The sequence below is a fragment of the Nycticebus coucang genome, chromosome 20, assembly GCF_027406575.1.
Source record: "Nycticebus coucang isolate mNycCou1 chromosome 20, mNycCou1.pri, whole genome shotgun sequence".
NCBI classification, from domain to species: domain Eukaryota; kingdom Metazoa; phylum Chordata; class Mammalia; order Primates; family Lorisidae; genus Nycticebus; species Nycticebus coucang.
In genome coordinates, this window is record NC_069799.1 from 43,879,326 (window position 1) to 43,901,165 (window position 21,840).

General features: G+C 41.7%; 1 protein-coding gene across 6 annotated transcripts in view; it reads left to right on the plus strand.

The window, feature by feature from the left end:
* The window catches only part of ARHGAP12 (Rho GTPase activating protein 12), a 123,923-nt gene that overhangs the window by 14,166 nt on the left and 87,917 nt on the right, over positions 1 to 21,840 (plus strand). For 5 of the 6 annotated variants that reach the window (XM_053572081.1, XM_053572084.1, XM_053572085.1 and 2 more), the window contains exons 2-3: positions 11,137 to 11,173; positions 12,968 to 13,721. In XM_053572081.1, the coding sequence (XP_053428056.1) occupies positions 13,029 to 13,721 (693 nt within the window). In that variant the 5' untranslated portion in view covers positions 11,137 to 11,173; positions 12,968 to 13,028. Of the gene's footprint in view, positions 1 to 10,333; positions 10,413 to 11,136; positions 11,174 to 12,967; positions 13,722 to 21,840 lie in introns of those variants that run through there. The other variant, XM_053572083.1, reaches the window with a different exon arrangement.

Below are 21,840 nucleotides of genomic sequence, written 5' to 3' on the forward strand. Positions count from 1 at the left end.
GGCTTTCTTTCTTTGGCAATATATATTTAAGATGCGTGTTTTTTTTTTTTTTTATGGTTTGACAACTCATTTCTTTTTCTTTTTTTTTTAATTTCTTTTTTAGAGGCTGGGTCTCACCACAGTCTTAGCTCACTGCAGCCTTGAACTCCTGGGCCCATATGATCCTCCTTCCTCATCCTCCGAGTAGCTGGGACTACAGGTGTATGCCACTGCTCCTGGCAAATTTTTATTTATGTATTTTGTAATTTTTAATTTTTTGAGACAGGGTCTTACTCTGTCCTGGCTGCAGTGGTGACTGCAGCTTCCAAATCCTGGGCTTAAGTGACCTTTCTGCCTCAGCCTTCTGAGTTATTAGGTCTACAGGCATGCACCACCATGCCTGGCTAATTTTTCTATATTTTTTCTTGCTGTAGCTCAGGCTAGTCTTGAATTCCTGGCCTCAAGTGATCCTCCTCCCTTGGCCTCCCAAAGTGCTAGGATTACAAATGTAGGCCACTGCACCTGGCCTTTTGAAATTATTATTTGTAGAGACAGGAGTCCTGCTATGTCACCCAGGCTGGTCTTTACTTTTGGGCTCAAGTAATTCTCCTGCCTCAGCTTCCCAAGGTGCTAGATTATAGGCATGAGGCACTGTGCCTTAATTCCTTAGTCCAGGTTTTAAACTGAGTTTTTTTTAGTGAGCTTGAAGAGTTCTTTATACATTTTGGATACAAGTCTTTAATCAAATATGTACTTTGGAAATATTTTCTCATTGTAGTTTGTGTTTTCAGTTTTCCTAACGGTCTTTTTCACACAGGACACATTTTTAACTTTAATAAAGTACAAATTAATTTTTCCTTACATGGATCATGAATGTGGTGCATCCAGAAACTCAGTGCCAAACCCAAGGTCATGTTTCTTCTTTTTCAAATTGGAATACTTCCTACGTTGTCATAACAAAGCATGAAAAAGTCATTAAGTCCGCCTATTTCTAACTAAGACTTCATGGCACAAATCTTTTTAAAAATACCACATGCAAATGTCATTTTTATTAAAACTTGCTTACTTCTCCAAATGCTGCTTTTGTTATTTCCTAATTTTTGTTTTAGATTTAAATCTTGATTTTGGATTTGCGGTTTACACTTAATTGTATTCCTCACTGCTTTCCTGTTAGTTACGTCCTGTACACTTCCTGCTGTTCCTAATTTTGCTACTTTTTAGGCCACAGTGGTTTATAATATCAATTGCTTTTTTTTTTTTTTTTTGAGACAAGAGTCCTACCCTGTCGCCCTCAGTAAAGTGCTATGGCGTCACAGCTCACAGCAACCCCAAACTCTTGGACTTAAGTGATTCTCTTGCCTCAGCCTCCCAAGTAGCTGGGACTACAGCACCTGCCACAACGCCCAGTTATTTTTTTGTTGTATTTGTCATTATCTAGCAGGCCTGGGCCACGTTTGAACCCACCAGCCCCAGTGTCTGTGGCCAGAGCCCTAGGCACTGAGCTATGGGTGCTGAGCCAAATTGCTGTTTTTTCATCCCTTCTTTAGATAGCATGTTTAAATTCAGATGACGCATATCTTTTATTTTATATCTGTTTATTCTTAGAAAAGAGGGATCCCAGCCGGGCATAGTGGCTTGTTCCTGTAATTGCATCATTCTGGGAAGCCGAGGCAGGAGGATGCCTTAAATTCAGGAGCCTGAGCCAGAGCAAGACAATCCTGTCTCTACTAAAAATAGAAAAATTAGCCAAGCATTATAGCAGGTACCTGTAGTCCTAGTTAGTTGGGAGGCTGAGGCAGGAAGTTTGCTTGTTCAAACTCAGGAGTATTAGGTTGCAGCGAGTTGGACTGATGCCAGCAAGTCTAGCCTGGGGCAACACAGTGAGACTAAACTGCAAAATAGCCGGGGTGTTGTGGCGGGCGCCTGTAGTCCCAGCTGCTCAGGAGGCTGAGGCAAGAGAATCCAGTAAGCCCAAGAGCTAGAGGTTGCTGTGAGTCCTGTGACGTCGTGGCACTCTACTGAGGGTGGTACAGTGAGACTCTGTCTCTACAAAATAAATAAATAAGTAAACCCCGAAAATAAAATAGGGATCACTCATTAAGAAAAAATTCTACATGCTTAATAGTGGTCTATAATTTTTGTTAAGTATACAACTCATGAAATTATTTGGTAGAATAATTTCTTTTGCTGGAACTGATAGTTGAATTGTTTACTTTTTTATTGTGCTCATTAAGATTAACAGATTTTGTTTTTTCTTTGAGACAGAGTCTAACTATGTCACCCTAGGCAGAGTGCTGTAGCGTCACAGCTCACAGCAACCTTAAAGTCTTGGGCTTAAGTGATTTTCTTGCCTCAGCCTCCCAAGTAGCTGGGACTGCAGGCATCTGCCACAACGCCTGGCTATTTTTCTGTTGCAGTTGTCATTGTTGCTTAGCTGGCCCAGGCTGGTTTGAACCCATCAGCCTCCATGTATGTGGCTGGTGCCGTAACCACTGTGCTTTGGGCCAAGCCAAGATTAACTGATTTCTTGACAGGCCTGGTGGCTAATGCATGTAATCCTAGCACTCTGGGAAGCCGAGGCGGGTGGATTGCTTGAGCTCAAGAGTTCAAGACCAGCCTGAGCCAGAGCGAGAGCTTGTCTCTAAAAAATAGCCCAGTGTTGTGGCAGGCACCTGTGTTCCCAACTACTTGGGAGGCTGACGCAAGAGGATCATTTGAGCCCAAGAGTTTGAGGTTGCTCTGAGCTATGATGATATAGCACTCTACCCAGAGGGATATAGTGAGATTCTGTCTCAAAAAAAAAGGGGGGGGGGGGAGAAAAAAAGATTAACTGGTTTCTTTAGTAGGGGCCTGCTTAGGGATTATTAATTTTAAACAAGTACTTTAAAAAACTGCTTGGAGGATTTAATGTCAAGCATAAAGGCTTAATTTTTTTTTTTTTAATTTTTAAATTTTTATTTACATTTTTGCTACAGATGTCATAAATTGTGGTATTTTTAAGTTGCTTAATATTTTGTGTTTGAGTATTTTATTGTTCAAAGAGTTAGAATTTTTAAGTAGGTTATTAGGAATTGGTTTGGACATAAATTGTAAAGTCATTAATTATGGATGTCTTTGCTATATTTGTCTTAAGATTTTGTTTATTTATTTTTTATGTACCTAGTAATACCGTGCTGAGAGATTAGTTGGTTAAAACAGACGTCCTGCGGGAAGAAAATAACATTTGCTGAAATGTATTATTTGTGGTAGGCTTAGTAGTTTACATGGGAAAGGAAATTAAAAAAAATTGGCAGATGGAAGGAGGAGGCTTATTAGATTACAAAATAGCATGATAGAAAGTTCTAAATCCGATTTGGAGGCAGGGAAGTAAAAGATGTAGGCAGGTTTGTACACATGTGTATTCTTGTTGGAACATGAGGAAGAAGTCGTTTGGAATATGGGAGGAAGATGGAGGCTGGAAAGAGGCGTGAAGACCTTTTGTGGGTATCTTTGAGACTGCTGAGAACAGCAGTGGGGTGTACCGGGCAGTAGGTAATGCAGAATCTTGTGTGTGCTCCTGGCTGGGTGTTGAGTAGTCATGTGTGGGATGAACGTGGATGGTGCTAAGTGGAGAGCAGCTTTCAATTACGGGAGGATTGTGTTCAGAGAGTGTTGGAGTTGAATGACCAAAATACTTATATAACATTTATCTGTGGGCAATAGAGAAAGGTACAGTCAAACCAGAATTAAAACTATAAGCCTTTTGTTTAATACAGCTTCTGTTTTTAAATAAAAACAGAAAAGAGCATAGATTATTCACACATTTGTATGTAATTTTAACATCTAAGTTTTTGGTGTTATTCCATGATCATTTTAATTCTCTGTTTCTAGAGGATTTACGCTAATTTTTTAATCATTTCTATGAAGTTTAAATCTCTTCTTTGTAAACATAAATTGTTTCCTTATCTCATTTCTGCATTCTCAACACATTCATTTTTTAATTGACAGATCACATTGTATGTTTTTCTCATGTATGTGACGTTTTGAAGTATATATATGTTGTGGAATGGTTAAATCTAGCTAATTAACAAATGAATTACCTCACATAGTTAAATCATTTTTTGTGATAAGAATATATAACATCCATTCTCTTTACAGTTTTCAAGAATGGCAGCACCTGTAGCTCAGTGAGTAGGGCGCTGGTCACATACGCTGAGGCTGGCGGGTTCGAGATTGGCCTGGGCCAGCTAAAAACAACAATGATAACTGCAACAAAAAAATAGCCAGGCGTTGTGGCGGGTGCCTGTAGTCCCAGCGACTTGGGAGGCTGAGGCAAGAGAATCGCTTAAGCCCAAGTGTTTGAAGTTGCAGTGAGCAGTGATGGCACATTACTTTACTCAGGGCGATAGCTTGAGACTGTCTTAAAAAAAAAAAAATACAATAATTTGTCATCTACTGTCATCATGGTGTACAATAGACTGTACAGGAGAAATGAATTCCTCCTACTTGTTATTACGTACCCTTTGACCAACATCACCCCATTTGCCTCTCAGCCACCCCATTTGCCTCTCAGCCACCTCAGTCTTAAAAAAAAAAAAAATACAATAATTTGTCATCTACTGTCATCATGGTGTACAATAGACTGTGTACAGGAGAAATGAATTCCTCCTACTTGTTATTACGTACCCTTTGACCAACATCACCCCATTTGCCTCTCAGCCACCTCAGTCTTAAAAAAAAAAAATACAATAATTTGTCATCTACTGTCATCATGGTGTACAATAGACTGTGTACAGGAGAAATGAATTCCTCCTACTTGTTATTACGTACCCTTTGACCCACATCACCCCATTTGCCTCTCAGCCACCCCAGCCTCTGGTAACCACCGTTGTAGTCTCTATCTCTGAGATCAACTTTATTGTACTCTTTTTTTTTTTTTTTAAGACAGAGCCTCACTCTGCTGTCTAGGCTAGAGTCCTGTAGTGTCAGTTTTAGTTACAGCAACCGCAGATCATGGATTCAAGTGAGTTCTTAAAATTTTTTGTATATTAATTTCTTATCAGATGTATAGCCACATGGACAAGAATGAAACTAGACCCTAATTTCTCACCATATAGAAAAATCAACCTAAAAGGATTAAAGAACTAAATATAAGGGCGGCGCCTGTAGCTCAAGGAGTAGGGCACCGGTCCCATATGCCGGAGGTGCCGGGTTCAAACCCAGCCCTGGCCAAAAACCACAAAAAAAAAAAAAAAAAAAAAAAGAACTAAATATAAAACCTGAAGCTGGCTCACTGCTTATAGCTCAAGCGGCTAAGGCGCCAGCCACATAAATTGCTAAGAGCCATTATGGGAGAACCCAGAGCTCGTGGGTTCAAATCCAGCCTGGGTCCACCCGCCAAAGAACAATGACAACTATAACCAAAAAATAGCCGGGCGTTGTGGTGGGTGCCTGTAGTCCCAGCTACTTGGGATGCTGAGGCAACAAAATCACTTAAGCCCAAGAGTTGGAGGTTGCTGTGAGCTGTGATGCCACGGCACTGTACCCAGGGTGACAGCTTCAGGCTACGTCTCAAAAAAAAAAACAAAAAAAAACCTTAAGCTGTGAAACTATTATAGAAAAAAAATAGGGGAAATGCTTCATGATGTTGGTCTGGGCAAGGAAATTTCAATAAGCCTTTAAAAGTACATGCAAAAACAGCAAAAATTAGTGGGATTACTATTTTTTAGTTAAAGAATTATATTTACTCATTTACAGTGAGTGGGGCGCCGGCCCCATGTACCGAGGGTGGCGGGTTCAAACCCTACCCCGGCTGAACTGCAACCAAAAAATAGCCGGGCGTTGTGGCGGGCGCCTGTAGTCCCAGCTGCTCGGGAGGCTGAGGCAGGAGAATCGCTGAAGCCCAAGAGCTAGAGGTTGCTGTGAGTCCTGTGACATCATGGCACTCTACTGAAGGCGGTAAAGTGAGACTCTGTCTCTACAAAAAAAGAAAAAAAAAATTATATTTAGAAGCATTCAGAATTATGAATAATAAAAGCAATTATTTTTGGCCATTATGGAGTTGTATTAACAGAATACAACTTCTATAACAGTTAACAGAACAACAATTATTTTATATAAACTCCCTCAGAGACAACGGAAGATGAAAAACTACCATCCCCATATGTAACTAATTTGGGCTGTGCAGTAACAGGAACCTGCTTTAAATTTCCATTCCAATTTACAACACCACATTGTACTCGGGTTAGTGGCAACTGACCTTAGGACAGAGCTATTTAAAGACACATTTGGTAGTGTATTAACTATACAAAAAAAGACACTACGCAGTTAAAAAAAAAATCTCGGGGTACAGTGCATGCCTGTGGTCCTAGCTACTCAGGATGCTGAGATGGGGGGATCACTTGAGCCCAGCACCAAGGAGTTTGAGGCTGCAGTGAGTTATGATTGTGCCACTGCTCAATCTTTTTGACAGAGTGGAGACCCTGTCTCTAAAATAATAAAAATAAAGGGCTGCACCTGTGGCTCAAAGGAGTAGGGCCCTGGCCCCATATACCGGAGGTGGTGGGTTCAAACCCGGCCCCAGCCAAAAACCGCAAAAATAAATAAATAAAATAAAAAAACACAACTCTCACACAGCCTGACATTGTATTTTTTTTTCTTTAAAAGGTGTGCGTTGTGTACAGGGGTGTTAAATGCATTGCAACAAGGTAAAAAAAAAACCTGTTAGAAGCCACTTAATTTGTACCATCAACTGCTTTATTTTCCCCCTCTTCGTTCTCTTCATCTTCCTCATCTTCCTCCTTTTTCTTGTTTTGTTCAGCCTTGACAGTTCCCTGTTTGCTGCCTCAGGCTTTCCTTTAGCTTGGTGCAGCAACGTCCTTTTCTGTTTTTCCAGCTGTGCAGCGGTGTTAGGCCTCATCTCACCCAGTTTCTTTGCTCTGCCACCAGTGGATAGGCCAGTGTGGTCTCCTTTGATTTTTGTTTTGTTTTTTGTTTTTTTGAGACGGAGTCTCACTGTGTCACCCTGGGTAGAGTGCTCTGGTGTCACAGCTCACAGCAGCCTCAAACTCTTTGGCTCAAGTAATTCTTTTGCCTCACCCTCCCCAGTAGCTGGGTCTATAGGCACCTGCCATGACGCCGGCTAGTTTTTTTTTTTTTTTTTTAAGAGATGAGATCTCCCTCTGGCTCAGACTGGTCTTGAACTCCTGAGCTCAAGCAATCCACCCTCCTCAACCTCCCAGAGTGCTGGGAATTACAGACATGAGCCCCTTCTCCCTGGCCTTTGATTTTTGAGCAATGTTTAAAACAAACAAGAAAAAGGCTGAAGGAGGTCTTTTGGGTTCTTTGCGGTCCGTGAGCCTCTGTTTTATTTCTCTTTCAGGAGGGATATAGATTGTCACTTCTTTTTCACATTTGACCTTGTCTGCCTTTGCTGTGTCTTCAGATTTTCCTTTCTCTTCAGCAGACAAGGTTTTTGGTTTTTTTTTTATTAAACTTTAGCGCTCTTAATTTTTTATTTTTTATTTTGTTTGCAGTTTGGCCAGGGCCAGGTTCAAACCTGCCACCCTTAGTATAAGGGACCTGTGCCCCACTCCCTGAGCCACAGGCACTGCCCTGCAGACAAGGCTTTTTTTTTTTTGAGACAGAGCCTCGAGCTGTCACCCTGGGTAGAGTGCTGTAGCATCACAGCTCACAGCAACCTCAAACTCCTGGAGGGGCTCAAGTGATTCTCCTGCTTCCACCTCCCAAGTAGCTGGGACTATAGGCGCCCACCACAATGCCTGGCTATTTTTGGTTGCAGCCGTCATCGTTTGGCGGGCCAGGGTTGGATTTGAACCTGCCAGCTCAGGTGTATGTGGCTGGCGCCTTAGCCGCTTGAGCCACAGGAGCTGAGCCAGGCAAGGTTTTTTATCTCTCTGATTACTTCTTACAAAATTTGGAGAAGTGGACTGAAGCATCTGGGTCCTGCCTGTCATGCTCCTCCCGACGGAGGCTCAGAGAATGCATATGATGTATTTTGCTCTCAGCTTTTTAGGATGTCCTCTGCCCAGGTTTAACCACACTGGGGAAGATGTGGTTTTGTTATTTTTCCTCAGACCAGTGCCCATCCGGCACTGTCTCTGAGGCACCCAGTATATTGCTGACACATGGGATTCTGTCATAGTGAAGCACTTTTTTTTTTTTTTGTAGAGACAGAGTCTCACTTTATGGCCCTCGGGTAGAGTGCGGTGGCCTCACACAGCTCACAGCAACCTCCAGCTCCTGGGCTTAAGCGATTCTCTTGCCTCAGCCTCCCGAGTAGCTGGGACTACAGGCGCCTGCCACAACGCCTGGCTATTTTTCTGTTGCAGTTTGGCCGGGGCCGGGTTTGAACCCGCCACCCTCGGCATATGGGGCCTGCGCCCTACTCACTGAGCCACAGGCGCCACCCCTAGTAAAGCACTTTTGCCAGACTTCCAACAGGGTGAAGCCACAGCCTGCAGAATGAAAGACAGTATTGCAAACTGTGCATCTAATAAGGGGTTGATATATTTATTCTTTTTGAATCCATAATTTATAATAAGCTTTTCCTTTTGATTTTAGCTAACTTCCTAGGCCTTGGATTGTGATGTAATATGTAGTTCTTGCTAGACAGCAATTGTGAACTTGCTATATGCTTCTCATTTTCAGAGTTCTTGTTAAGGACACTTCTCAGCTTCCTTCCCCACCCTTCACCCCAGTGTCGACCAGAAATCCGTCTGAGCTCCTTTTCTCTTACCTCATGTGTCCTCACTTGCTCATTTCATCAGCTTTGGTATCTAATCACCCTTTCTGTGTGCGTGTCTTCCGACTACTTCTCTGCCTCTCCACCCTCCCGCTTCTCATCACCTTTAGCTGAAACTCCAAGCTGGGTGTCTCACATTGATGATTTCCGTGTCTTCTCCCTAACTCCTCCATCAAACTTACCTTTGTAGTCACTGGGGAAGGTGTGGTCCTGATGCCTGGCAGTGAAGGAGCTGGAATGTGGACTGGCCTTTAACCTTTTGTCGTTGCTCCTCTCCTACTGGCCTGAGATCATACGGCTTGCTTGTTATTCTTCATACCTTTTTTTCCTACATTCCTATGAGCACATGTCTGACCAGTTATAGGATGACCGTAACCTTCTGAAACGTAGCTGCATACACCCTCTCTCATCTCCATATTGTCACGGATATTTTTTAAGTTTTTGTACTACTTCCTGAGGGGGGGGAATCCACAGAGAAATATTTCAGTGTGAAATTTTGAATGGTGGAAAAATTTCTGTAGGTGGGATTAAAGCATATAAGTGACTAATGTCCTGGTAATGCTCAAAAGTAAAGGCTGAACAATTGGAAGTTTAGAATTTGTTTCTTGTGATGGGAAAGGTCATGGGGGGAGCAGATTTGGTTGGGCTGAGGTAGGGTAGAGATAGGAAGAAGATTTTGGATATGATAAGTTACTTTTAGGTACTTGCTAGGTCACCAAGTAGATTTGTTTGTTATATGTCAATATAACAAATAGATTTTCTAGAGTTTCGATTTTTCAATCTAGAAAAATCTCCCTGCCCCCCCCCTTTTTTTTAATTGATATTGACTTCTGAGTGTTTGTTTCCTAGTAATCACTTAAGGAGAGGCATACTTTTTTTTGTTGTTGTTGTTGCAGTTTGCCCGGGGCTGTGTTTGAACCCACCACCCTCGGCATATGGGGCCGGCGCCCTACTCACTGAGCCATAGGCGCCGCCCCCAAGAGAGGCATATTTTGATAACAGTAAAAGTAGGTACCATTGAATACATTCTATTGCATTACGTTGAGGGCATATCTTATGTCCTGTTGTTGCTAAGTTTGATCACTTAGAGGTGCATTTCCCTATTTAAAATTAGAGAGTAATCTGTGGGGAAATGTGTTAAAACTTCCAGTAGCTTTTTTATTTTTTCCTTTGAGAGAGGATTTCACTCTGTTGCCTGGGCATCATCATAGCTCACTGCAGCCTTAGACTCAAGCAATCCTCCTACTTTAGCCTCCTGACTAGCTGGGACTACAGGTGCACCACAATGCCTAATTTTTTTTTTTATATGTTTTTAGAGATAGGTCTCACTATGTTGCTCAGGCTCTTGGCCCAACAGGGATTCTCCTGCTTTAGCCTTCCAAAGTGCTTAGCCACTGTGTCTGCCAGAACTCTTAATAACTTTTAACGTATGTTTTTTTTTTGTAGAGATAGAGTCTCACTTTATGGCCCTCAGTAGAGTGCTGTGGCCTCACACAGCTCACAGCAACCTCCAACTCCTGGGCCTACGCGATTCTCTTGCCTTAGCCTCCCGAGTAGTTGGGACTGCAGGCGCCTGCCACAATGCCCGGCTATTTTTTGGTTGCAGTTTGGCCGGGGCCGGGTTTGAACCCGCCACCCTCGGTATATGGGGCAAGGCCTTACCGACTGAGCCACAGGCGCCGCCCTTAACGTTATGTTTTTATTTTCTTTACCCACTTAATTCCATAGGCTTGAAAAACAGTCTGTCAATAATTTTACAAATTGTTTCTCATGCAATCAGAAAGTTAGAACAATATTTCTGCTGTCAGAATAAAAAAAAACCCGGCAGAATGAAGTCGAGACAAGGTGGAAATGAAGTGGGCGAGGGCAGTGGGAACGCAGACCTCAGTGTGCCTCTCAGTGGCCGCATTTGTATGTGGTTGGAGGGTGGCAAGGGCAGTGGGAATGCAGACCTCAGTGTGGCTCTCAGTGGCCGCGTTTGTACGTGGTTGGAGGGTGACGAGGGCAGTGGGAACGCAGACCTCAGTATGGCTCTCAGTGACCGCGTTTGTACGTGGTTGGAGGGTGGCTAGGGCAGTGGGAACGCAGACCTCAGTGTGGCTCTCAGTGGCCGTGTTTGTACGTGGTTGGAGGGTGGCCAGGGCAGTGGGAACGCAGACCTCAGTGTGGCTCTCAGTGGCCGCGTTTATACGTGGTTGGAGGGTGGCGAGGGCAGTGGGAACGCAGACCTCAGTGTGGCTCTCAGTGGCCGCGTTTGTATGTGGTTGGAGGGTGGTGCTGACCACAATTACGTTGTATAAAATTGTCCTGCGTTCCTTATAGCTGTTATAAAAAAGTGAAAGCAACATGACATTTTTACCATTCATTAAGCAATCCTGGTTAGAGTTAATGAACTTCCTTTTTTATTTTAATAGGTTTAAAGTAATATTGGATATTCAGATCTCCTTTAAGGTAAGCTTTTATTTTTATTTTTGAAGCAACATAATTGAATTAAATTTGTTAGTCAAGTGGTTCATTTAGAAGTACAGTTTAGTTATGAAATTTATCAGTGATTGATTTATTTACTTGGGTTTGTTTAGGTCTCTAAACCTGTCATAGAGAAGCATGTTGTCCCCAGGGGAATGGTTGCTCTGTACCCATAGTGTACAATAATTGCTCTCTACTTGTGTGCTGAAGAAAATCGATATGTTGCCTGGAATGTTGGGTTTACACACTTGTGGTGAATCTCAATTTGCCTTAGTATTCTTGAACATTGGGTCGAGTGTGTTAGTTTGCTAGGGCTGCTGTAGCACACCACGTGCTGGTGGCTTAAGCAGCAGAAGTTTATTCTCTCACCGGTCTGGAGGCTGGAAGTCCAAAATCAGTGTTGGCAGGGCGGCGCTCTTTCTGAAGGCTCTGGGGAGAACCCTGCCTTGCCTCTTCCAGCTTCTGGTGGTTGCTGGCAGTCCTTGGTGTCCTCGACTTATAGCTGCTTCACTAATTTCTGCCTCTGTCTTCACTTGGCTGCCATCCGTTATGTGTCTCGTCTGTAAATCTCCCTGTCCTTACAAAGATAACAGTTACTGGGTTTGGAAGGCCTACCCAGATCAAATACGACCTCATCTTACCTTGATTACATCTGCAACGACTTCCAAATAAGGTCACACTCACAGGTCTTGGGGTTAGGCCTTGAACACGTCTTTTTGTGGAACACGTTCATCCTACAACAGTTGGGGCCTAACGCAAATTGTAGCAGTGTCAAGATGCTGCGATCTTTTTGAACCTGTAAGATACAAAAATATTTTGGAATTGGTGTAGAAATAAAAGTGAATATTTAGACTACTGAAGTCAGTTTAGTATTATGTAGACTTTGAATTGGGAGGTGTTGTGGGTGGATTTTTTAATGTTAACATAAAAAGATTAGTTATTTGTTGGCGTTTGTAAGATTCAACCTAATGAATCTTGACTAGAGGTAAACTAGCAATTTTTCTTTATTTGCATGTGTGCTTTGCTCAGTGATAATATTGGTCTTTTTTTCACTTGTATTAGGAAATTAAACTTGTACAGTTGAGTAATGATAGTCTTTTTTTTTTTTTTTAAGCTCACCAATACCCTGATCTTTTTGGAAAATAAAGAGTAAAATATTAATGCAAGGTTAGCCGGGTGTTGTGGCGGGCGCCTGTAGTCCCAGCTACTCGGGAGGCTGAGGCTAGAGAATCACTTAAGCCCCAGGAGTTGGAGGTTGCTGTGAGCTGTGTGAGGCCACGGCACTCTACCAAGGGCCATAAAGTGAGACTCTGTCTCTACAAAAAAAAAAAAAAAAAAAAAAAATATTAATGCAAGAGCACTGAAGTGCAGCTCCGACTTCATAAAGGGTCTTAAGTAAAGCATATAGTGAACCCAGCTCAGCGCCAGACCCTGCATTGTTGTTGTTAGTGAGCCTTTCCAAGAAGGGGAAGGAGGTTTAAGGTAGTCCTGAAAGAAAGGAAAGTTCTTCTCAACTCTTATGTTAGTAGTTTTGTGTCTGGATGGTTAGTATATTTAATGTCCCCTTCACCGGTTTTAGTTTTGCTCATAAATGACTGAACAAAAAGGGTTTTTCTGTAGGGTAGTATGTATGGCATTTGACACATTTGCTTTCTGGAGTTTGAGATTGGAAGTAATACCCTTTAAATGGCCTGCAGTATGTGATGTTTGTAAGCAGATGTAAAATCTAGATTGTGTTAACTTTTTTCTTCATTCTCTTCCTCCACTTAAATAAAATAGCTATATTAACCCAGCAAGCCACGAAGCCATAATGTGGCATACCATCCTTTTCAAGAGGTGAATGTTACGAATAAAAATGGCTGACAGAAGTGGGAAGATTGTTCCAGGACAGGTGTACATTGAAGTGGAATATGATTATGAATATGAAGCAAAGGACAGAAAGATTGTGATTAAACAGGGGGAGCGGTACATCCTGGTGAAAAAGACCAATGATGACTGGTGGCAAGTGAAGCCAGATGAGAATTCCAAAGCGTTTTACGTGCCAGCCCAGTACGTGAAGGAGGTGGCTCGCAAGGCCCTCATGCCACCTGCTAAGCAGGCCGTGGGACTGCCAAGTAACTCTGTGAAAGTGATGCAGAGTCTGCATCTTCAGAGGTCAACAGAAAATGTGAACAAGTTGCCTGAGCTTTCGAGTTTTGGAAAGCCATCATTGTCTGTTCAAGGAACAGGTCTTATTCGTGATGCCAATCAGAATTTTGGACCCAATTATAATCCAGGTCAGACTCTCACCCTAAGCCTGGACCTGACCCATAATAATGGAAAGTTTAACAATGACTCACATTCTCCGAAAGTTTCCAGCCAGAATAGGACACGCTTATTTGGTCATTTTCCTGGCCCAGAGTTCTTGGACATAGAGAAAACCAGCTTCTCTCAGGAGCAGTCTTGTGATTCGGCAGGAGAAGGCTCAGAAAGAATTCATCAAGATTCCGAATCTGGTGATGAACTTAGCAGCAGCTCCACTGAACAGATAAGGGTAAGATTATTAAAAATAGAGTGATGAAACACTTGTACCCCCTGAATAAAAATACTAGTTATAGATTTTTCTTTAATTATAACCTTTATGAGAGTTAAGACTTGTTTATTTTGCTTTATATTTTCAGAATATTAAGGTTCTATTCTGACTTACAGAACTAGAATATAGGTAAAAATAACTTGTGGGGTTCATAAAGGGTTACTTTATGGTTTTCATAATTCTTCTTGTAGCATTCATTGTAGGACTGGGCATAATTTAAATGTGGAAAAGTTTTTGCTAGTGATTATGCGGAAGGCACAACAGTGATGATACTTTCTGTACTAGGAAAGGCTTTACTGTTCTCTAGATGTATTCATTTTGAATTGTTTCCAAGAAGTCTTTAGGTTGTATTAGTTATATGTAGAGAGATGTCACTGGCATATTAATTGCTAACTTTTGTGCTTTTAAACCTGTTTATTAACATTGAATCAGAAAAAAATATAGAGCTTGCAAATCTTTACCTTCATTCATATACTTTAGTCTGAGTATCCACACTTGATTGCACTATTAACCTAAAAAAGTTTTGTGTCCCTTTGGTTTACTTTTTTTTTTTAATGTAACTTTCTTTGGAGATTGCCAATTTATTTTTCAAAGCAAAGTCATTATAAAAGCACGTATGAGAAATGGAAACTTGAATAGAATTGAAATAAATGTAATACATTTTTGGCCTAAAGCTGTGTTGTAGGATTATGCAAGTTAAATCTATGAATTGTTTTGATATTGCTTTTAGGTGTGTGGTCTGATTCTTTTTGTCAGTTGTAATTTTTCTTGCATCATTTTAGAATGGAAGTAGGAAAAATTCTCTAGAAAATGTTGTGGTGTTTGAGATCAAGGCAGCTACATTGAAGTAGCACCAGTTACCATTCTGTGTCTTAGGAGGCTTTTCTTCGGTCTTCATGTGATACTGTGACTTAGAATACATAGTGTTGCCTGGAATTGTTCTATGCATGCTCCTTAGGGAAATAATGGACCTTGGAAAGACGTATGTTTTTTTTTCTGTCCGCCATCACCACTGTTTCGCACCTCAGATTACATTGTGTGTTTATGTACGTGAGCACGCCTGCGTTCTCTTCATCCTAGATTAAGTTCACCACACTGGAGGTTCATGGCTCCTGTCCTCTCCTCTGGCCTTACCGCTGTTTGTAAATCCTATTAGATTTCTCCAGCCAGCCCTTTCTCTGGCTGACTCTCCATGGCAACTGTGTCAGATCTTTTCCATTTTTTTCAGTTCTCAGATTCACTAGCTTTCTCCTGCTCTTATGAGATAAACTTGCCTTCTATTTTGTAGCAAAAATTAAAGACATGGATGGAAGCTTCGGGGAGCATAAAGTGCACGGTAGTCAGAATGCTGGATCTAGATTTGAATCTGGTTCCCTGTCACTTGCCTGCTGTGTGATAGTTAGGGAAAATTATTTAAACCCTGGGCCTTTCGGTTTCTGCATCTTAAAATGAGGGCCACAGGTTGTTGAAACATGTGTTAATGTAGTAAGTATCTTGCTGCTTAATAAGTCACCCTTAAATTCAGTGGCTTAAGACAGTGAACACTTCACTGTCTCAGGTTCTGTGGGTTAGTAAATCACAAGCAGCTTTGCTGGGTGGTTCTGGAGGCTTGAGGTCTCTCCTGAGGTTATAGTCCTGTGGAGGCTGGGGCTGCAGGAGCTGCTTCTGAAGTCTCGCTCACACGGCAGTCAGTCGGGCCTCTTCTGGCTGCTTGAGTGTTGTGTCCAGCTTTCCCCAGATGGAGCAGCAGAGGGAGAACATGGCAGCAGCTGCCCTGTCTTTTGTGCCGTCTTCTGTGTGAGCTGAGACTACACAGGGGTGTGACTAACAGGATTTGAGGAGTTTTAAGGCTACCTTGAGGGCTGGCTAGCTTCTCATAAATTTTCCATAAAATACAGCAGCCGCTGTTATTGTTATTTCTATTATTGTTACTTCTACTGTCACACCTGTGAGTACATCTGTGTCAGCAGTTGTCTTTTCCACCTGGTACGATGCAAGCTCATGATAAAGATCGTGGTATCGTGCTCATACGGCTTTGGATTTGATGTCAGGTCTTTCCCATCAGCTTTTAGATAAAGATCGTGGTATCGTGCTCATACGGCTTTGGGATTTGATGTCAGGTCTTCCCATCAGCTTTTAAATTTGCTTGTTCTTCCCGTCTTAGTAAAACTCTTCTTCAGTCCTCCCTTCCCTTCTGAGTATCACTTTATTGCCCTTTTCTTTGGCATCTTCTGTAAAGAGTTTGTTCGTCTCTGTGCATTTTCTCACTTGCCACTCACTGTGTGACCTTTTCTGTATGGCATCTGGCTTCACTGTACCACCCAAACTGCATCTGGTGAAAGGTATTTATGGTTTCACTGTTGATAAACTTACAAGCAATTAAAAAAATTATGCGGCTTGGCGTGGTGGTTCACATCTGTGATTCTAGAACTCAAGGAGGCGAAGGCGGGTAGATCTCTTGAGCTTGGCAGTTTGACCAGCCTGACCAAGAGCGAGACCCTCGTCTCTATTAAAAATAGCAAAACTAGCTGAGCTTGGTGGCAGGCACCTGTAGTCCCAGGTACTTGGGAAGCTGAGGCAAGAGGATTGCTCAAGCCCAGAATTCGAGGTTGCTGTGAGCTATGATGCCATGGCAACTCTACCAAGGGCATGGAGTGAGAATTTGTCTCTAAATAAATAAGTAAATAAACTATACAAAATAAATATCATTATCACAGTCAACAAGATAAATCATCAAATGACAGTTTAATTTTGGTTGTTGCACAATTGGTGCAGAAGTCTTCCTCATAAAGTCCTTCCCAGGCCTATAGCTTCCAGTGTTTTCCCCACACTTTCTTTGAGGATTTTGCAAATGACAGTTTAAATAACTTTTTTATTGAGGCATACCATATAATCAAGTGTGGGAATTTTACTAATCATCAGTGTGTGGCTTGATGAATTTTTATTTACGTATAGACACTCTGTAACCAACCTCAACCTTCTTCGCAGTCCGTATTCCCTGCTAGGAGATTTTAATTTTTCCGAGTTATATCACTGTTGATCAGCTTTCTTTAATTAAACTTTTCATTTCAAGGTGATTCTAGATTCATATGCAGTTTTAGGAAATGATATGGAGTGATCTCCTGTACCCTCTGTTCAGTTACCTAGCTTTGCAGGTGGTAATGTCTTGTAATACTACACTGTAATATCACAGTCAGGATTTTGACATTGGTACAGTCAATATTCTGAACATTTCCGTCATCACAAGGATGCTTCATGTTGCCACTTTATAGTCCCTCATTTTGTCATTTCAAGAATGTTATGTAAAAGGAATCATACCTTTGGAGTTTGGCTTCTTCATTCAGCATAATTCTCTGTAGATTGATTTAGGTTGCATGGGTATCTAGCTGTAGTTCTTTTTGTTGCTGAGGAGTATTGTATGGTGTGGATGTACCATAGTTTATTTACATTCTTCCTTTGAAGGACATCTTTGTTTCCGGTTTGGGGCTAACAAAGCTGCCATCAACATTTCTGTACAGGTTTTTGTATGAACATAACTTTTCATTTATTTGGAATGAATGTCTACAAATAAAATGCTGGTCATAAAAGTTTAATTTCCTAGGAAATTGCTGAAGCATTGTGCAGAGCATGACTGTACCATTTTGCATCCTGCCAGCAGTGTATGAGTGATCATTCTTCTCTGCCTGCTCATCGCATGCGGTGTCATCACTGTTCAGCCATCTGCTAGGTGCAGAGTGATCCATGCCTCATTTTGATTTTAATTTGCATTTCCCTAAAGGCTAATGATGCCAAACATCTTTTCCTGTGTTTGTCATCGTTATATCCTCTACATTGAAATGTTTCATCCTGTATTTTGCCCATTTTCTAATTGGCTTGTTATTTTGCTGTTGAGTTTTGAGAGTTCTTTATATAGTTTACTTATAGTCATTTGTCAGATACATAGTTTGCAAACATTTCCTCCCAGTCCACAGCTTAGCTTTTTATGCTTTTAACAGTGTCTTTTGTAAAGCAGAAGTTTTTAATTTTATTGAAGTCCAAAGTTTAATTATTTCCCCCACAGATCATGTTTGTACTTTTTTGTTTTTTTGAGACAGAGTCTCAATTTGTTGCCCTTGGTAGAGTGCTATCGCATCACAGCTCACAGCAACATCAGACTCGTGTGCTCAAGTGATTATCTTGACTCAGCCTCTTAAGTAGCTGGGACCATAGGCACCCACCACAATTCCCAGCTATTGTTTTTTTTAATTTTTTTTTTATTTTTAGAGATGAGGTCTCTCTCTTGCTCAGGCTGGTCTTGAACTCCTGAGCTCAAGTGATCTGTCCATCTTGGCCTCCCAGAGTGCTAGGATTACAGGGAGTGAGCCATTACGCCTGGCCATCTTTTTACTTTTGTATCTTAAAACTCATTGCCAAACCCTAGATCGCCTATGTTTTCTGTGTTTTAGTTCTATAATTTTCCGTTTTGCATCTTTTTTTTTTTTTTTTTTTTTTTTTTAATAGAGACAGAGTCTCACTTTACTGCCTTCAGTAGAGTGCCGTGATGTCACAGGACTCACAGCAACCTCTAGCTCTTGGACTTCAGTGATTCTCCTGCCTCAGCCTCCCGAGCAGCTGGGACTACAGGCGCCCGCCACAACGCCCGGCTATTTTTTGGTTGTAGTTCAGCCCGGGCTAGGGTTTGAACCCGCCACCCTCGGTATATGGGGCCGGTGCCCTACTCACTGAGCCACAGGCACCACCCAGTTTTGCATCTTAAATGTAGGTCTGTGATTCATTTTGAGTTAATTTTTGTAAAAGTTGTAAGAGGTCTTTGTCTAGGTTCAATTTCTTTTTTTTTGCATATTGTCATTTAATTATTCCACCCCATTTATTGAAAAACAATTCTTTCTCCCTTAAATTGCCTTTGTTCCTTTGTCAGAAATCAGTTGACTATATTTGTGTGGGTACATTTCTGGGCTCTTTATTCTGTTCCTTTGTTCATATTTTTGATAATACCATGCTGTCTAGATGATGATGATGATGATGATGATGATGATGATGATTTTTGAAACAGTGTCTCAAGCTGTCGCCCTGGGTAGGGTGCTGTGGCGTCACAGCTCACAGCGACCTCAAACTCTCAGGCTTAAGTGATTCTCTTGCCTTAGCCTCTCAAGTAGCTGGGACTACAGGCATCTGCCACAACTCCTGGCTATTTTTTATTTTTATTTTATTTTTTTGGTTGCCATTGTCATTGTTGTTTGGCGGGCCCCGGCTGGATTCGAACCCACCAGCTCTGGTGTATATGGCTTGGCGCCCCAGTCGCTGAACTACAGGCTGTCTAGATTAATGTAGCTTTAGAGTAAGTGTTGAAATTAGATCGTATATATCTCATATATATACTTTGCTCTACTTCAGGATTTTGTTGGCAATTGTAGGTCTTTTGCCTTTCCATATAAAGTTAACTGCAGTTTGTTCGTATCTACTAGTTTGTTGGGATTTTGATTGGAATTCGGTTGAATCTATAGGTCAAGTTGGGAAGAATGGACATCTTAACACTATTGAGTCTTCTGATCCATAGACCAGGGGACTGTGCATTGTTTAGACTGCTTTTGATTGCTTCATTAGAGTTTTACAGTTTTCTGTACCCGTTAGCAGTCACCACCCTACCCCTGTATGTTTCCCAGCCCCTAGCAACCATTAATCTTTTCTCTGTCTCCACATTTTCCTTTTCTGGACCTTTTATTTGAGTGGAATTACATGTGGTCTTTTGTGACTGGCTTCTTTCACGTAGCCTAATATTTTCGAGGTTCATCCAGGTTGTAGCATGTGTTTGTATCAGTACTTTATTATTTAATTTGGTGGAATAATATTGTATTGTTTATCCATCTGTCACCTTTTGAGCAAATTGGTTGTTTCTACCTTTGCCTAGAATTAATAATCCTGTTACAAACATTTGTGTACAAATTTCTGTATGGATGTATGTTTTTATTTGTCTCATGTAGATATGATACCTAGGGGTAGAATTGCTGGGTCATGAGGTAATTTACGTTTAACTGTTTAAAGAACTGTCAGACTGTTTTCCATGGTAGCTGTACTGTTTTACATTCCCAGCATCAGTGTATGAGGGTTCCAGTTTCTCCACCTCCTCATCAATGCTTGTTATTATCTGACGTTTCCAGTATAGTTATCCCAGTGGGTATGAAGTAATCGGATTGTAGCTTGGATTTGCATTTGCCTAATGATAATAATTTTGAACATCTTTCACATGTTTATTGGCTGTTTATGTATGTTCCTTGGAGAAAATGTTTATTCAAATTTTTGGCCCATTTTTAAAGTTAAATTATTTGTCTTTTTATTATTGAGCTGTAAGGGTTCTTTGTACAGTGTATTTTTTCAGACAAGTCTTTGTTGCCCTTAGTAGAGTGTTATGGCATCATAGCTCAGAGCAACCTCAAACTCCTGGGCTCAAGTGATTCTCTTGCTTCAGCCTCCTGAATAGCTGGGACTACAAGCACCCACCACTGTGCTCGGCTATTTTTAGAGACAAGGTCTAGCTCTGGCTCAAGCTGGTCTCAAACATGTGAGCTCAGGCAGTCTACCTGCCTCAGCCTCCCAGAGTACTAGGATTATAGGCATGATTCACCTTGCCCAGCCCTTTTTGTACAGTTTAGATAGAGGTCCCTTATCACATATATGATTTGCAAATATTTTCTTTCATTTCCTGTGCAGTAGTTGTCTTTTCTTTTCTTTTCTTTTCTTTTTGAGACAGAGTCTCACTATGTTGCCCTCGGGTAGAGTGCTGTGGTGTCACAGCTCACAGCAACCTCAAACTCTGGGGCTTAAGCGATTCTCTTGCCTCAGCCTCCCAAGTAGCTGGGACTACAGGTACCTACCACAATGCCTGGCTATTTTTTGTTGTTGTTGTAGTTGTAGTTGTTTAGCAGGCCTGGGCTGGGTTCAAACCTGCCAGCCTCGGTGTATGTGGCCCGAGCTGTAACCGATGTGCTATGGGTGCCTATCCATCTTTCCACTTTTTTGATAATCCTCATTTCCCCTTTTTCTTTTAAAAACAAGTCTTGCCAAGTTGCCCAGTCTGGAATGCAGTGGCTATTCACAGGTGTAGTCATGGCATGCTGTAGCCTTGAACTCTTGGGCTCAGCAACTCTCCCAGCTCAGCCTCCTGAGTAGCTGGGATTATAAATGTGTGCCCCCAGGTCTGGCTTGATAGTATCCTTTTACTTACAAAAGCTTTTAATTTTGATGAGTTCCAATTTACTTTTTGTTTGTTGCTTGTGCTTTTGGTATCGTATCTGAGGATCCATTTTCTTTCTTTTTTTTTTTTTTTGGAGACAGAGCCTCAAGCTGTTGCCCTGGGTAGAGTGCCGTGGCGTTACAGCTCACAGCAACCTCCAACTCCTGGGCTTAAGCGATTCTCTTGACTCAGTCTCCCAAGTAGCTGGGACTACAGGCACTGCCACAGCACCTGGCTATTTTTTGGTTGCAGCTGTCATTGTTGTTTGGATTCAAACCCGCCAGCTCTGGTGTATGTGGCTGGCACCTTAGCTGCTTGAGCTACAGAGAATCCATTTTCAAATCTGAAGTCATAAAGACTTACCCTTCATGCTTTCTCCTAACAGTTTTATATTTTAGCTCTTACATTTAGGTTTTTGATCCAGTTTGAGTTGCTTTTCATGGTATGGTATGAAGTAACGGCCCAACTTCTTCTTCATCTTTTTTTTTTTGTATTTGGCAGTCCAGTTGCCCCAGCATCATTTTTTGAAAAGACTCAACCTCACTGAATGGTCTTGATGCTCTTGCTGAAAATCAGTTGACTGTAGACACAGTGGTTTATTTGTGAACTCTCAGTTCTATTCCATTGATCTATTATCCTTACACATGTACTAGATTATTGTTGTTACTATTCTTTTTTTGAGACAGTCTCTCAAGCTGTCGCCCTGGGTAGGATACCGTGGCATCATAGCTCACAGCAACCTCAAACTCTTGGGCTTAAGCCATTCTCTTGCCTCAGCCTCCCAAGTAGCTGGGACTAGAGGCACCCGGCTATTTTTTTGTTGCAGTTGTCATTGTTGTTTAGCTGGCC